At 39.1% G+C, this 18,273-nt stretch overlaps 1 protein-coding gene across 9 annotated transcripts in view; it reads right to left on the bottom strand.

Annotated features, from left to right (window-relative positions):
• Positions 1–18,273, bottom strand: part of RASAL2 (RAS protein activator like 2) — a 397,309-nt gene that overhangs the window by 11,260 nt on the left and 367,776 nt on the right. For 3 of the 9 annotated variants that reach the window (XM_014783389.2, XM_014783386.2, XM_014783390.2), the window contains 6 exons: positions 17,184–17,383; positions 15,542–16,403; positions 8,628–8,762; positions 6,510–6,712; positions 4,892–4,979; positions 1,583–1,613 (listed from right to left, as the gene is read on the bottom strand). In XM_014783389.2, coding sequence (XP_014638875.1) covers positions 1,583–1,613; positions 4,892–4,979; positions 6,510–6,712; positions 8,628–8,762; positions 15,542–16,403; positions 17,184–17,383 — 1,519 coding nt within the window. The remainder of the gene's footprint in view (positions 1–1,582; positions 1,614–4,891; positions 4,980–6,509; positions 6,713–8,627; positions 8,763–15,541; positions 16,404–17,183; positions 17,384–18,273) is intronic. The other 6 variants (XM_087438356.1, XM_014783388.2, XM_004425002.3 and 3 more) reach the window with 3 other exon arrangements.

The raw sequence follows: 18,273 nt of genomic DNA, 5'->3' as shown, positions 1-18,273 counted from the left end.
AAAGCGTTAAAACCAATATTTTGGGAACAAAGATTGTTGAATACACAAAAAAAAAAGAGGGAAAAAAGAACAAAAAAAAAAAAAAGAAAAGGCAATCTAAAGGAAAGTAGGCTCATCTAAATTAAAAAAGAAAAAATCATCCCATCAAAATATTATCAGTTTCACAAAGATTAGGAGAGAAACCCTAATCTCAGCTTCAGCAGCTAGGTAAATCATTCCAGAATCTTTCCAACATAAAGTTGTTACTTTTCAGAAAACAAGTTAACGCTGAAAAGGACAGTCTTTACCTAAGCTCATAAAATTAAAAAGAAAATAGTACACGAGGAACAACCCCCACAGCCAAAAGGAGCTTTCCTACCCTGGGAGTTTTTGAATTTACCCAGGGAAAATCATAGTAAGGTCAGTCACGGTAAGGTTCAGAGAGGACGTATAAGGGCCGAGGGTTTGATGCTGCTCCGTGCTATTAAAGCAGTAGTTATACAGGGCTGTATGCATGCAGCACTGCTCTCCTGGGAAACTTGCTGCCGGGAGGATGCAGAGTGAATGCAACCGCCTTGGCAGAAAATTTAGGTAAAGGTTATCCAACAGCAGCATCAAGTAACACTTCCCTTCAACCTCCTACTTTGGCAGTGGGGCGGGGATCGGCATGGCAGCAGTGCTGGTGGTCATAGTTTCAAAAGTGTGAAAAAAACTAGCTCACACTTGTTATTATCACTAAAAAAAATTCTTCCTTTCCCCCATGGAGAGCTCAGATGGTAAGATATAGAAAATCAGCATTATTAACTAACCACTAATCTAGTATAAGAGGCTTTTTACTTTGGGAAGATAACTTGTTTCAAGGATAGGCAACAAAGAAAGAAAGATCTGCAAGGCTTTTTAAAAAATAATAACTAAAAAAAATGATAGCAGTGGAGTTTACTGGGATAACAAGTATAGATCTTTTAAAAGCCAGTAGGTAAGGGTTGGTCAGTGGTTACCAGAAAACAAGGGATGGGAGCCAAATACGATGTTTCCCTCCTATGGTTAGGAATGATCTCTAAACAAACTGGCAAAATCTTAAAATGATTAAAAAAGAAAAAATGTTTCACTATTAGGATAAATTATAAGGCCCCAATACTGAGGAATGCAGGATTCTTCAGAGTTTATCCAACATTCATGAAAAATTATTTGATTCTTACAGGGTCAAATGGAAGGCTAAGAATGATGGTGATTATTTATTTCCTACAAAGTAACAACTGAAGCCAAGCAACACCCCTACTAAAGAGCTGAAAGTTTCCAAGAGGAGAAACTCCTTTTTGTAACTCCCCCCAATGCCAACCTCTCAAAATAAAACAAAAAGTAAAAAAAAAAAAAAAAAAAAAAAAAAAATCAAATAGGGACTTTTGAAAGTCAAGTTCAGTTGGCAAAAGATGCTCTGACCTTTTGATTCTGCCTGCATTGAAAGGCAAAGCAATCTAATCACTCCTGCCTGACAGGAAGGATTTCGGGTGTGGGGAGCGCAGGAGCTGGAATGTGTAGGAGGCCAGTGCACTGGGCCAGGGCTGGGAACTGCTCAGCTAGAGAACGGACGGGGTTTACTTGCCTGTTTGAATAATCTCATTTCCATTTATGACCTGTAATTTAACACAGCGGAGATATCACTTGCAACAGTAACTAGGCAGCTGCTTTGCTTCTCATGGGAGGAAGCCCTTTTCTGTTCTCCATCTGAGTCACATGGAGAGATCCTGGAGGTGAAAGGTGGCACAGTCCCTCGGCTGATGTTTAAGAAATGATCCCTTAGTACCATCTCCAGGATCCCCATGGCCGTGCTACAAGGTCCAGGACAGGTGATTCTGCCCTCACTAGTGGAGTGCCCATCCTCTCACAGTTCCAGCTAGAAAGCGGCTGACCCAGGCCAGGCCTTGGAGCATGAACTGACTCTAGAATGGAGACGGAGAAGCTGAATCCAGGGAGAAGCCTATCCTGTAGGGGCACAGGTTTGCTGAAAGAGATGAAAACCAGTTCACTGGGCACCTGGCCTTTAGTGTTTTGAGAAATGTGGGCTCAACTCTAATTTAAGAAAAGCAACTGCATTCATTTCAGAAATATTTCTTACTACCAGCAGTACCAAGGCAGATGTCAGGGACATAAAAGTATGGGTTACCTTGCTGGGAAGCTTTCACCCCCAAACATTTCTTCATTCTATTAAATGATGCCAGAAGGGCTGCTCTGCTCCATCAAACACTTAAGATGTAAGATTTATCCTTACAAAGGAAAGGATCTGATATAAAAAGTCATTTATTACAAAGGTTTCCAAAGGATGTTCAGTCTTTTGCCAAAGGATGTTCAAAGACTTACTGATACAGGATTTCAATGTATCAAGTAAGACAACAGCTGGAATTGGGAAACCTTCCTTTTAAGGAGATTATAATTTTTTAAAAACTATCTTTAATGTTTATGATTTGTGCTGTTCTTATTGCAGCGGTTTTTCAAAATGCGGTCTAGTGGATTCTCCAAGTAGTCTTAGGGATCCATAGTGGGCCTCTGGTAGAATAATTTATTATATAGTAATGCCTATGTTTGAACAGGTAATTTATTATATCTAGCCAACCTCAGTGTGATTTGATCCATTAGCTGAGAGTGGTCCTTGTTGTTGAGTGGTCAGTAGGAGCAGCTGGAAATTGATCTATGGAAGGTGCCAATGGTTCCACCAAAAACAGTCCAGGGAATAAAACTAATTGATAACCACTGCCTTAAGGTAGGGATCCAAAATATTATCTGCCTTAGCCATACCACAAGCCTGACACTGACTGATGCTTTGAGGATAACATTTCTCCCATTTCTGAACAGTGACACCCACCTGGTTAACTGAGAGAAGGTCCTTACTTTCCAGAGCTTTCGAGACTTGATAAATCTGATTCCCTCCCTTGCTTTCACGTTCTACGCCTATGACTCTGCTTCATACCCAGTCATCTTGCCCTAGATGTCAAAATAGGGGGCGGGGGTGGGGTAGAAATCTGCAAAGCTAAAGATGAGGCTGTCTTGACATGCAGCGGAGGAAACGGAAATACTGTATGCATACAGCCATGACTGTGACACACCCAAGCTCCCTCTGCTTAAGACTGACACAGTTTTAGACCAGCTGAAATGATTAAAACTGTCTGTTTTATCCCATTAGAACTAAAATCTCTTCTGGTGTACTTATTAATAGAACTCTCCCTGCTTTATATTGTCATATTGAAAATCCTAAAGTGAAAACTTATCAACACTAGTTTTCCTGACTAAATTGCCTTCTTTATCCAGGTTGTTTCTCTTAAACCTCTGGGATGAATTTGTTTTTTGTTTTTTTTGGTGAGGAAGCTTGGCCCTGAGCTAATATCCATGCCCATCCTTCTCCATTTTGTACGTGGGATGCCACCATGTACTGGTGGCCTGATGTGCTGTGCATAGGTCTGCGCCCGGGATCCGAACCTGTGAACCCCAGGCTTCTGAAGCGGAGTGCATGAACCCAACCACTATGCCACCAGGCTGGCCCCTCTGGAATGAATTTTTTTAGTACATACAACGAGACGGTCTTGTCTCTGCTACCCTTACCTCACTCACTTTGGGGACACCCACCTAGAAAGGTTTAAAAAAAAAAAGGACCAAGTAAGATAATTACAGCAGATCTTGCTTCTGATTCTTAGGTCTCAAGATCCATAAACTATAGAGCTCAAGAGTCTAAAATATTCTGGGGAGCTATGCTGGTGAGGGAGCATCACAACTCACACTCGTCTTCCAAGTTTAGTATGTTTGAAGGAGTATGAGGCCCATAGAGCATTCTTCCCACGGCTGCTTTTAGCCTCACTCCCAATTTCTTTGAAAAATAAACCCCATCCCACATTAACCCTGTCAGGAAACTAGACTGGAGGTGTTAAGTACATGTTTAAGAATACTGGGCCCTCTAACATAGACTGACTACTGGCTGATATGCAGAGAAGACAGTAGAACATAAAGTTCTTGCTCTCCTTTTTTTCACAACTTAGGGATGTGATATGGTTAATGGTGAGAAATGCAAACCTGGTTGAGTTGTCTTCAGGGAGGTGACACAATCAGTGGCTAGACCAGCCACTATCAAAAATGCACCTGCCTTTTGTTATTTGTTTTACTCTAAGAAATACAATTATATTTTGCATTGATAAAATGAAAAGGAATTAGAAACATTTCCTGCCTCCTGGATTTTGCTCTGATCGATCATGTCCCTGTGATGTGCTCTTAGCAGTCATCGTGCCATCAGTGTCACAGGTATAAGTTATAGTGAGCAGAGGCCCAGGTTCTGATTTCATCAACCAAAAGAGGCTCTTTAAGCACAGTGCCAACAAAGAACGGCAGCCAAGCAAATCTCAAGCATCAGTGCCAAATCCTGAACCAAAAGAATAACAAGGAAAGGTACCTTCTACAATCCTGTCTTTCCCCTGCAGTTCCACTACTGTTTGGGGCTAGAGGTTGATGGCACAGTGGACGTGACTGACAAGACCGTGAACATCACAGCCAAGCAATGGTCAGTGGAGGTCACAAGCCAGACACATGCAGTTACCCTCTTAGAGTTTTTCACAGTTACCCTCTTAGAGAATGCCCTCCTTTCCATAAGGAAAGAAGTAAACTCCATCATGCACCAGGTTGAGATTTATCAAGCAACTGCACTAAGCACGCTGATACTTTGCTGGGTTAATAGACTTGTCACCAGTAAAAGAAAAGTAATATAGGTCACATAGAAACTCTTTTCATCTTCAAAAGGTAATGCTGAGAACTGTCTAATGACCCCATTTTCCAATACATGTCTTGGCATTTACTTTAAAGGGGTCACCTAGTAAGTCAGGAAATAACAGTTATTATAAACAAGTGCCTTCTACTAGATTCAGAGCCTGCTTACCTGTGCATCAATTATTTTTTGCTTCGCATCAATAACTGCTTGCATCTCAGCATGATCCTTTTTCAATTCTTCTTCCACAGCCATTAGCCTAGAATGTGGCAGGAAGGAGACATCAATATCTTCAAAGAGAGGGCTAGCTAGTGTAGAGGACAAGAAACCCAAAATTCATCATAGTTCAATATGTCCACTCCTTCCTAAGATAAGATCTGCAACCATGCTTTCTTTCTTCTCTCCCACCTTGGTAGAAGACATCCAAGGTTGATTTTTTCACCTGTGACTGGATCCCGTGCATTTTCATCTCCTCTGGAACAGTATTCCCATAATCATATCCTCCCTCTCCTCTATCAGATCCCTTCCTCAGCACAATTTATTTCATCTTAAGATATCAAACCACCAAAGAAGAAACAAACAATCGTCTCTTAATCATAAGTTACCTTGTAACAGTTGTTCTTTCTCGTCCGCTGCACAGCTAAGTTTCCTCAGAGAGTACTCTATACTTGGTAGGTCCACTTTCTTTCTCATCCACCATTCACATGTTAACTCACTGAAGTCTGATTCCATGAACCTCTCAGTAAGACTGCTAATTACCTCTGTACCACAAAACAACAAACCTTTTCTAACTTCAGTCTACTCGACCTGTCCATAGTATTTGACAATACTGAAGCACAGTGGTTATGAGCATGGACTCAGGAACTCTGGCTTCAAATCCTGGTTGCACCACTAAGGGACCTTGGGCAAGTGACTTAATGAATTTGTTGCTCGTTTCTTTATTTGTAAAATGAGAATAATAATAATGCCTACCTTAGAGGTTGGCATTAAACAAATTATTGTTAACAGATTTATCAAACTATTATTTGTAAAGTGCTTAGAAAAGTGGCCCATAGTAAGTGCTATGTAAGTGTTTGGTAAAATTGACCCCTCCCTAGTCTCTCTTGACATCCTTGGCACTCTCTCTCGGTTCTCTGGCCCTAAAGATATCCAGTGAAACTCTCTTCCATGTCTCTGGACTCACTGTGAAAAACTCAGTTAGTCTTGGACATTGAATCCTTAGCTTTTTTTTTTTTTTTTGTGAGGAAGATCAGCCCTGAGCTAACATCCGATGCCAATCCTTCCCCCTCCCTTTTTTTTTTTCTGGCTAAGGAAGATTGGCCCTGGACTAACATCCATGCCTATCTTCCTCTAGTCTATATAGGACACCGCCACAGCATGGCTTGACAAGCAGTGCGTCGGTGCGCACCCGGGATCCGAACCTGCGAACACCGGGCTGCCAAAGTGGAACACGCACACTCAATGGCTTGCACCACCGGGCTGGCCCTGAATACTTAGCTTTTTAAAATCCAGTTGTCCTCTAAGACCTCTCAAAGGAGTCACTAAGTTTTTAATTTTTCTAATTGTTATGATTAAAGAAAAATACACTACCTCTATCTTCAAAGGAAGTGCACTAAGGTCTCACATTTAGAAAACTGTGATAGATATAGTCAGTCATCACATTTGTACCAAGTACCACAAAGGATATGTAGAGTTGAAAACAGCTTTTGCTGCCACTGCTTTAGGATCATCTTCTCACCTCTTAGTACCCTTGTAGCCCACACCCACCACCACCAGGTGATCCTCTAACCTGCTGATGATGCTTTTCATCTGGCTGTCTTTCTCTTCCTGCTGCCTGCGGAGCCGCTCCTCGCTGTCCTCTAGCCGGGCCTTGTATTCCAGCAGCAGCTTCTGCATCTGCTGCTCCTGCACCAGCAACCGGCGTTCATACTCCTCCAGCCGCCGGCTGGACACTCTCAGGCGCTCCTTCAGTTTAGTAATTTCCTGTTCATACTAGAGCAGGGCAGAAGAGACACCAAAGACAAGGAGAGAAAAACTGGAGTTATGTCGGTTTTAGAAGTTAGTGATTTACTTTTTATGAAAGAAACCCGAGGCAATGTAGCTGGATGCTGTCTGAGCTGCCACTCCATGTGTGGCTAATGTTCTTTAAAACTATTAATAGGCATAATGGTAATGGAGCTCTGCCCACCTCCTAAAATTACATTTTTAATCTTAACTTGGCATTCCAAATCTATATATTTATGTATCTCTCTTCATATTAAACTTCATATTAAACAGTTGCTGCAAGCCACATTCAATTTGTGATGGTATCAAATGGGAGTAGAAAAAAAAAAGATCAAGCATTTAGAAGCCTGACAAACTACTTAATATAAGCCAGTTGTCTACAAGGGAAAAGACTGCTGTATCATCACCTGTACTATAGGATCTCTGACATATCTTGGCCCATCAGACTGCCATTCCTTCACTTTACTAGAATCAGTCCTTTATAGAACAAGCAACATTTCTATTATGTGAAGCTATTAAATCAATAAATAGAATTTTATGGCAGAGTATGGTATTGCTGCTTTCCCCGCAACTATAAACGTGTAAAATATTCTGGTCACAAGCACTAAGCAAAAGGCCTCCACGTTCTCCAGTGCTCAGTAATACTGCCTCTGGGCCCATTTTCATGGAGTGGTTCATCTGCGCAATTTGGTAACTGCTTACTGAAACACGTCTGTTTTCTCACTAAAGCTCTATATAATTCAATTGGTTACATGGTCCTTTCTTTTTTTTTTTTTTTTTAGATTTTATTTATTTATTTTTTCCCCCCAAAGCCCCAGTAGATAGCTGTGTGTCATAGCTGCACATCCTTCTAGTTGCTGTATGTGGGACACGGCCTCAGCATGGCCAGAGAAGCAGCGCGTCGGTGCGAGCCCAGGATCCGAACCCGGGTCGCCAGCAGTGGAGCGCGCTCACTTAACCACTAAGCCACGGGGCCGGCCCACATGGTCCTTTCTTGTACTGAAGTTTCTGTGGTTGCAGTCTGGGTACACTGGAATGTCAAGTTTCTATGTGAGGTGAGAAGCATAAACATTCTTGTGGATGTTCCACTTAAATTCATTAGTAATTAATGACAAATCTGTATGGTGCTTTGTAAAATGCAATCTATTTTCACATAATATCCCATTTAATTGACAATTAGACAATTAGCTTCATCATAGTCTGATATCATAGTCCTAAACTACGCTTGTTAATCTAGAAGATCAAAGATGACAATTTTTATGACATCTGAAGAGGTAGAATGCATCAACAAGCATAGTTTAGGATCATGCTGATAAATAAGCAGAAGCTAGTTGCCTGGTTGTTAATTAAATGAGATAATGTCATACATGATGCCAAGGTTCTTGTTTGATAATCCTTTTTTTCCATGTCAACTTTTCTTAAAAAAATAAAATAAAACCAAAACAATACATAGTTAATGTCCTTTTAAAAATCATCTATAGAGCTAGAAGTTCTTTATCTAGAAAAGACAAAAAGAAAAAAAAATCATTACCAAGGTATAGAAAGGAAGTCTAGTCCAAGGGTATTTTGGCCTTGGTTGAAGACTAATAACCAGTTTATAGAAACACTAAATATTCACCTAAAGTGACTAGAAATGAATAGCAGAGTATTCTCCAAATTAAAGCAACCTACATAAAAAAAAAAAAATTAGAACTAATTCTCCCACCCCAGCTTGACGGATATTTTCTGCATATTTTCACGTAAGGACTCTACTGAATTATTATACATAGATATGTATATGATGGTTACCATAAGAGATGGAGTTGAAGTTGGGGAGGGGGGAGATCATGTTCTTGCCCAGACAAACCTTTTGGTGGCCTATCACTGTGGGGCAATAAGTCAATAAAGACAGACTAGGTTCTACCTTCTCAGCATGCTTGGCTTCATCTTGATTTTGCTCCGTTTCTTCCACATCCTCTTCATATTGCCCATTGTTCAGCACCCAGGCTGCTGTCCTCTCCACTGGGGACATTGTGGCAGAGTCCACAGGTGACTGAACCTGCATCAGAAATATTTATTAGCATCTCCCAAAACAGCTCATCTGCTAAAAGTTATGTTTCACAAAGAGAGCTATTCTTGGAAGACATAATTGTGACTCTTGTTTTCTAATAAATGCCCTCAGTTCTAAGTAATATTTTATTAATGCCAGGGCTGAGAGTGAGAAAAGAGAATATCCATTTGTATAAGGATAAACTACTCTGAACAGAAATTCCTATGTATCACATCCAAGAACCTGCCTTTTTCTCCCTCCAAAGAAAGCCAAGGCCTTAAAATTGTTAATTAGTCTAGCGACCCAAATTACCTAATGAAATTCCAGTGACGACAGAATGAGAGAAAGAAAGCACAATGTGATGGTTGATTGCTCAGGTAAGGAAATGTCTATTTAACCCAGAGATTATCAGGAACCAAAGAACTGATGAACGCTCAACAAACTCACAAAGTGCCCATTTATATATCAGAATGCCGAATTCTTAATTTTCACATTAACCATTTAGAGAAAAGTGAAAAAAAAAGTGACACTGGTCATTTTCAGAGAGCACTGACTTCTTGATGGGTTAAGATCACTCAGAAGTCCATATTTTAGACTGGAAAGTTTCTTGATGAATACAAGATCAAAACAATGGATATCGAATTAGTCTAAGGGATATTTCTATCAAGTTAGGATAGCTAGATAAATTGCCCTTTTCCAATATAGATATACAGAGTGATAAGAACTCTGGTCTTGAGTAGCAACTCTGCCACTTAAATTGTCACTTAATCTCTTAAATACTCTTTTCCTAATCTACTGAATAGGGATACCATCACCACCACCATCACCACTTATCCTGACCATTTCATAGGGAGTTGCAAGGATTGAATAAGACAATGTGTATGAAAGGTCTTCGGAAACTACAGGGTATTAGAGAGCTTAGATGCTATTACTATATTTATGTTTAGAAAACTGGCACTGGATATTACAATTTATATTAGGCTACTGAAAATTAGTGCTTTTTCCACAAACAATGCTGGAAATATACAACAAATTCTATTTCTCTGGCCTGCCTGAGAGAGAGAGAGAGAGAGAGAGAGAGAGAGAGAGAGAGAGAGACAGTGAAAGAGAGAGAGAGAGCAAGCAAGCGCAAGAGCAAAGCATTGTATTTGAATTAGCCTTTCTATAATTAAAATGGATTTCTACTTTGAGGACCAAATATAATCTCATAACTGAAGAGAATTTTCCCTGTATACCTTAAGAATCTTTATGTCATTCTGGAATAGAACCCAGGTAAACTCTAAATAGACAGATATTCTAAAAGAAGGGGTATTTGGATGACTCTGAGATTTAGAAAGACTAGATGAAAAAAATTGGTTGCAGAGACTAAAAGGTTATCAAAGGTGGGTGGGGAGAGACTTGAAAATCTACACATACAAAAGTAACATGAGGGTATTTCTTAAAGGTTTGAAGAATCACATCATTTAGTTGATTTATGAACAGATTATAGATATGTATCAATAAAAAATGGCTTCATGACTGAGGCACACATAAACAATTGTGAATGACTTCTAGAAATTCCTTCTTTAAAGCCATTTTCTCCACTGTGTCAAGAAACACATAAACACGTCAAACATTAGAACCCTCAGTTCTTAAAAGTCTGCTTCCATCTCCACTATGGTATGTGTGTTTCTTACTCTTCATTCATTTGTGGATCACTTTCATTATTTTTGTCATAACCACATTATCATTGATATTTATTATCTCTTTAAAATAACCTTTTTCAGTTAGCTAAGTCCTTGCGATAAGCAATAATATCAGTAAAATCATGAGTTGATGTTACGTATATTATATTTTTATAAATATATTTTTATATTGTTACACATTTTTCTAATATGTGTTAAAATAATTACATGATTAATTAAACAAACACCTTGAATATCTAAATAATTTTGAGTATCCCACTTTGGGAATGCTGGCCTATAGGATATAGCATCATCTATAAAAGGAAGGTAATAATTATCCACATCAAAAGTTATTATAAGAAACAAATGAGACAGCATGTAAAAGCACTTTGTAAACTGTTATACAGACGCACATACACACACATACTCGTTCTCCCCCGACTGGATTTTAAAAGCAGAGAACAATAAATTGCTTTAGTATTGGTAGAGAAAAATAGTTTAACAAGGAGTTTAGGTTTTTATTTGAGATATGTACACCTGAAAGCAAAACAATGTAGTTCTGAGTCTTAAAAAATTAATAGAAAGTCAATATTTAAGGGAGACAAATGCCTTTTTAATTTTATAATCTTAGCACTTTAGCACACAGGGCACAGGAAAGCTGCTTTTCTGTGAAACCAGGATTTTCTATTCCATAGCGGTTTGAGATAAAATCGCTACTAAAACTGATAACAACTTCACTGTTTGGAATTTATTACTTCAAGGCAGATAATTCAATAGCTTTCTGCTTTATATAGTTAACAAGATGTTGCTTGAGTGAACTTTCTTGCCCTGTGATTTGCTATGGGTAACTATTTATCGGATGCCTATAAATGCACTGCAAACTAATGGTATTCCTAAGAACACACCAAGGAGAGATCTCAGCCCCTAAAAGTAGATTAACAACAACTCCTTAGGGTAATCTCAGTTTTAACTGTTAACTGAGAGGCTGTAAAAACAAGAGTTGGTTTATTCCACTGATGATGGTGGTAGCTACCATATCTTTAGGACTAACAATGTCCAGTGAATTCTGAGAGATTGCACAATGGGAACCAGGCATTCAGGTCTATTCCTACTTTATTGGTTCAATCTCATTTTCAACCACTTCCTAATATATCCTAGCACTTCCCATAGAATAAGGTAGGTGGTTAACAATTGTTGAAAAAAATAAATCAGACCAATATTAGCTATTCCTTCTACTCATGATAAAACCTTTACATAATTATAAAAGAGATGGAAAAGTAATACTGAACAAATCAAAAACAGTTATTGTGTTAGACTGGAAGAAAATAGAGGTGATTTTTGTTTCAAAATTATTTTTTGCTTTAACAATTATGTTCTTCATAGGAAAAAATTATATACTGTCTTTTACATTTTCTCCATTGGTCTTGTGTGTGCTGGTCTTATTTCCCAGTTAGACTGTCACTCCTTGAGGCATGGCACCAGATCATATAGTTTTTTTGAATGAAAGTGACTATGTAATTACATACTAGATGCTCAATAAAATATTATTCCTTTATTAATACTCTGGACTCTCTTTAGAATTCATTTCTAAAGTACAATTTATTACTAAGGGAAGGATACTCTATTTTTGCTCTAATCCTTTGGAGGTGCATCAAAGGCTTTTCCTCAATTTTTGTTCCATATTGTTTATAAGCTAGATAGACAGCAGAAGTTATTACCGCTAGTTTATAGTCAAAGAAATTGAGAAAAGAGGTTGGCAAGTGGTTCAGATCCCATTTGCTTAGCTATAGCCTTAGAAAGAGCATTTATATCCACTGACCTCCAACAGTGGATCATTAAAGAAAATGAAGGATGAAAAAGACAAAAAGGAAAGGAGCAGGAATTCCTGTTAGGAATCTCCCTTTTGAGATAAAGCTGTACAGAGATTCTCTGGGAAAAGTAGCAATGCTTTAAGGCAAAAGTGACTGAGACAGCAGTTTCACTGATCCTACAATTAGTCATAGCTTGGCTATGCTGAAGACAATTGTGAACAGGCCAGTTCCCTGTTCCTTGCTAGCACTTACTAGATATAAATGAGACTTATTGGTTTCAGCGTCTCCATAACCTGAAATAGTCAGGTTCCCATAAATGAATAACACTTCTGCTATCAACATCAAAGAAATGGCTGACTAAATTAATAAGTAAACTCAGAGTTCGTGAAGAGGTTGGTTAGGAGAGGGTTCAACAAAACCAAATGCGAAAACTGTAGCATCATTCTGATAGGCTTGTCAAAAACCCACTTTAAAGGCCTCTTCAAATTTGAATTTCTAAGGTTAGGTAGTATGCTAGAGCTGAACAACTCATATATTGTAAATAAAGTCTATTTATATGCAGGGTACATGATACACGAAAAACAAAGTGTAGAGGAAAACGAGAAAAAAGAAATCCAAATAGAGGCAGAAAAGGATCAAAAATTAAAAGATATTTTCCTGAAAAAAAAATTCCTTCTTTGTAGATTGTTTCAGTAGGATTTTATTTGCTTCCTTCCTACTCAGTAGACAGAGAAGACTGAAGGTAGTTACACTGCCAACAATGGCTGCTCCTTTGTGCTAAGATACAAATGGAATTTGCAGGGGACAAAGCCACTGATAATTATAGACGCCTACAGAACAATTTCCACAAAGAAATCCTCTAGTTTTTGGGAGAGAAGAATTCCAACACAATTTGCAATTAAAATATGTAAAAGAAGTTGCCTAAAAAAATGTGCTGATTATACAGAACTTCAGAGGCTTCATGGAAGTGAGATGAGAAAAGCAAGCAAGAAACAGAAAGATAAGGAATAAAAAAATAACAAGTCCAAAAGAATAAACCATCTGTGTAGAAAAAGCCAGTGCAGAAAACCCAGAAACTTGAGCAATCAAAATATAGTGATTTATGCTCTAACTGATATGGCAGTGGCAGTACCAGCAAAGGCATAAACAAAGATGAATACTTAAAGCTGTTCTAGGATGTCTCACTGTGGCTGTGCCCCACTTGACGCCAATATAATACAGACATTCCTCAACTCATCAATGGCTGTGGCATAACAAATTTTTAAATTGGTTGTTTGGAGACTGGATGCATTTCCTCCCTCCCATCATCCAGCCAGCCTTCTATTCACCCACAGAAACATGTATGGAGTGCTTATGTCATAGGCGTTATATTTTCCCATAGCACATATATTATAAATAACAACTGGTTCCAGATGATCACACAAAAGGCTATTTAATTTGTAATACTTATAAACAGCCAGTCTGAGTCATGAGACCTGGGAATTGAGGATTGCATGATACAGGAGGAATAGGTAAGCATTCCTCTCTTCTGTTCAGGGCCGGACCTAAGTCAACTTTTGAAAAGCAAGTGAAGGGCTCTTTCTCCTGTCCTGTCCCTTTGTGCCAATCTGATATTCTTCTCTACTCCCTATCTCATCCTCAGGACCCTCACGCTGCACTAAGCCCCCAAAAGATGTTTGCCTCCACATAGTTTTCCATCTCTAAAATTACTTATCTTTCTTTTCTCCTCTCAAGAAACACTTTAATTCTCTGAAAGTAGTTGATCTCAACTAGAAGCTAGGATAAAAGCAATGTGTGGAAACAAATTCACAACAAGGCATGGATGACCAATAGCCTCCTAACACACAAAGTAAGTGTGTGCGTGTATGTGCATATATATAAGAAAGCATTTAACAAGTGTATTCATTTAAAGAAAAGGGAAAATATTATATTATATGTAATCTTTTTTCCTTTTTAGTGAAAATGCTTATTAAATCAAATGAATTGGTAAAATTTTGGGAAATATAACAAAATATAAATGAAAAATTTAAGACAAGAAAAATTTTATTTCTTAGCAAAGAATGACCAAGCAGGAGGTTTTGCCAGGAAGTTGGCTACCAGAATCAGCTTAAGTTATTCATGCTTTTCATCCTTTCCTCTACTTCTGTATCCAAGGATTCTGTAAATGTTCTAATTTTTTTAAACGATAACTATCAAAGTAGGGGTAAGGACTCTGATCACAGCAGAGTGGAGGCAGAAGCAGCCAAATCAGTAAATGCCTACCTATAAAAACGCAAATATATTAAAGAGAAACATTGAGGTTTTATTGCAGTCTCCTCTGACCAGTGATTTTGCTGACAAAAGGATTTGTCACAGAACTCTTTTTAATCACAGAGCTCCCTAGGACTTATAAATTACGATTAGGTTTCAAAAAAAATTCAACAAATACAGCTTTTTAGGAGACAAATTTTTTAGATGAAAGATTTTATATATATATACACACACATATACAGATATATGAATTCTTAAAATTATCAGTTTGTTTCAAAGAGCAAAATATGTATTGCTGCCTCAAAATGTAATACGTAAGGAAGAAATGATTAAATTCTTGGGAAACCTTTTTGTCTTAAGAAAAACGTTTGGAAATCTCATATTAAGATCAGGTGTGACACTAGCTGGGCTTGTCCAAGTAAATAGAAATATAAGGGATTTGTAAATGTTTAGAATACTTGCCAACCACCTGTGTTTTTATCTTTTTTACCTCTCTCCTCTACCTTGCCTCTATAGGTGTTCAGTTGTTTATTTTTCTAGCCATTTCCAGGAAAAGGCACATGGGACTTGATATTTCCAGAGGGAGTTAGGGGATGGAGTAGAGAGCAGTTACATTAAATTCTTGGCTCAGAATGCAAAACCTAATTCTGGAAGCTTAAACAAAAAAAAAATTAAGGAAGATTAATGTCCAGATTCCCAAAATATATTCTAGTTGATTTGGCCTACAGAGTTCGTAGTTTAAGTCTAATTATTCATTCAACATCCCAGATCTGTTCTCAGTGCAAACTGAGGGAGCAGCTCTGCTGCTTGAAGAGAAGGGAAGGCCCTGTGCGTGGCTGTTAGAGGTACCCTCTTAAGGGTAATGAGTCAAGCTACATTCTGCTACCTCACGTAGCCAGAAGGCTCCCAAACTTTTCATTTCCTCTTTCCATTTAAAGGTTGCAGAAAATATTTTTAAGGGGAAACCTTGTTAGCAATTGGATTTCCCAATGATTTATGTACAAAGAAATGAGGAAACAGTTGCACCAAGTAGAAGCAAGACCCCTCCAGCACTGACCCCTACCTGCTGTGTCTGTTGTCTCTGGATTGCTCTCACTTTGGGAACAGGGCTCTCTCTGGAGGAAGAGGACTGCTGCCGGGACCGGCTCCCATTCTGCACAGGTTCGGCCACCAGGGCTGCAGATGCCACCGACATGCTCCCTGTGCTACGTAAGGAAGCACTGTGTGGCAGGGATGGTGGGGCTTTGGCTCGGGCACCTAACCCAGCCTGGTCCATTTTTCGAATTTGGGCCTGCCCAGTACTATTTTGCCGTGGCAGAGCAAGAGGTATGTGTCTGTCGGGCACAGTGTGCCGCCTGGAGAAGTCCTCACTCTGAGTGCTACGTTTGGTGAAATCTTCCATGCTGCTATTGCTGGGTCCACTGAGTTTGAAGTCTTCACTGTTACTTTGGCTTCTGGAACTGGCAGTGCTTAGGTTCTCCAAACTAGAATCCACAGAGGCCTTTGGCATTGCTGGAATTGGGTTACTGAGGTGATAGACAGGATTCTGGAATGACAAGGGCTGGAGGCTGCCTGGCTGGTTCAAGGCTGGATGCAGGGGCCTTCTCACTTGGGGTGCACTCTGGGGAGTGCTCTGGGTTTCCCGCAGTTGTTTGATGCTGGCCACCTGGGTTATGGAAAGCTGGCTTCCGGTCAGGCGCATAGGCACATCAAGCATGACAGATGCATGCTCCACTTGAGCAGCGTGAGTGTCCTGAAGGTCCATGAGGGAGATGCTCCGACCATTAGGAAGGCTACTTTCCTTTTCATCCTTTTCAGAATAAGTCATGCTCTGGGAGGAGGCTTGCTGAACCAGCAACAATGTTTTCCCTCTGAAATAGCTATCTGTGTTGTCCTGGGTTGGAGATTTTAGTTTATGCAAATCACTGTGGAAAAGGAAAGAACCTTAATTACTCCTGAGGCAAATCCAACAAAATTAAGACTCCTCAACTAAGGCGTATGAACTCTTCTGAAGGCTCTCAGGCCCAATGTGGGTACTTACATAGGTTTCTAAACTCAGATTTCATCATTACAATTCTTAGAATAAAATCCAACATTTTTAGTTTTTCTCCAAAGGTGAAGAATAACACTATATATACACCACTATCTTCAATTTTTCCTAGTATTCCAATCATTTCCTAGTTAGGTTTTAAACCCTCCCAAGGTATTCCAATTCATATTTAATTGATTCTGTCTATACTTTCAAGAAGAGAAGCTCCGAGTGCACAACCAAAGAGTCCTTGCTAAAGGCACAGTCTTGCCAGTACAGAAAATAAAGTCTAAGCATCAACACTGTATCTACTGTCCAGCTGACACAGCCAGCTAAAAGATGGTTCTAACTGAAGTTCTCCAGATTTTTGAGTGCTACAATATATGAAAATATCAATTTCATAGAGCTCTTAGTCTTCCATCAAGCAGGAAATAGGTTTTTTTTATATATTTGTTGAATATATTATAATTCTACAATATCATTCTAGAAAATAAGTATCCTAGATCTTGCGTATTATTAGGACAAACAATTGGATTTATCTCAGGTCAGATGATTCTTTCCAATTGCTCATGACTTTAAAAGTTGTAGATTCAACAAATAAGTTAAACAGATTTTTGCCAAATCTCTAAACGTTATCTCTCTCTCAGATAAGTAGTTTAAATTCTCTCTTTCATACCTGTCAGTGGGGTCTTCAAATATTTTCTGCAGCCCAGAGGAGAGGCTTCCACTGACATTTGGACTGGAGTTATGCTCAGTGAAGCGTCTCAGTTGCTGTTGTATTGGTGTAGGATTAGTCAGAGACTTGGTAATATCAGCAAGAACACGAGGGAGAGGTCCCAATTTTGCCACAGTCGCCTGTAGGAAGGAATTTTCACCCTAATTGGATAATAAGCATTGCGATATCCACCACAGATTGTTTTTGGGACAACGATGCCCATTGATGGAGGGGTGGAGGTTGGAGGGAAGGGTAGGTGTTTGCAAATGGGAGTGGCAGGTTCATAATGCATTGTTATGGAGCAGCGGAACCATGGCGTCGAGATGAATGGAGGAGGCGAAACAAAGTGCAGCAGACATCGAGGAAAGAAAGGAAATAGAAATTAGGATTATGCAAATAAAAATTAAAAGACATGCTCAAAACAACCAAACTATCGCCATTCCAACTAAAATAGGCATGCAAAGCAAACTAAATCTTTGGGACACGAGTAGCTCAAGGTGGGGGAGGGTTGGGGAAGAACCAAATACCTTCTAACCAAAAAGGACTTCGAGACCAGAGGATTGGCTAGTGTGATGAAACTTGCAAAGAAAAGGGATCATGTAAGGAAAGAAATGCATGCCAACATACAAGAAGGTGTTGCATTCAGGGGTCCAGAGCACTGCAAGGCACACAGTTGATACTGCCATTCACTATCCCATTTAATCTTGGGAACCCTGACCTACTGCCAACTGAGTTGGCATCAGCAAGACAATTTTTTTTCTTAAACAGCAAAATTAAGTAAACTCTCTGTGAGATATGTCTAGATGTAATCCTGGTTCCCAGGACCAAACAGAGATTAAAAAGGAGAAAGTGTTTTACACAGCAAAGCCTGTTAAAAAGACCTCAACCCTGAATAAACCAGGCTGATTTTACATGATAACTGTATCTGCATCCCACTGATGCAGTTATTCAACAAAGAATAATTTTTTAGTACTTGCTTTATCCATCTCAATCATGTTTTTCTTTGGGGTACTCTTATTCTCATGGGGTCTTATGGGAACCCTCAACTGTT

This window comes from Ceratotherium simum, chromosome 2 (genome assembly GCF_057802395.1).
Source record: "Ceratotherium simum simum isolate JZ-2026a chromosome 2, ASM5780239v1, whole genome shotgun sequence".
Classification (NCBI taxonomy): domain Eukaryota; kingdom Metazoa; phylum Chordata; class Mammalia; order Perissodactyla; family Rhinocerotidae; genus Ceratotherium; species Ceratotherium simum.
The sequence above is the reverse complement of the archived record's forward strand: the minus strand, read 5'-3'. Positions and strand labels throughout refer to the sequence as shown.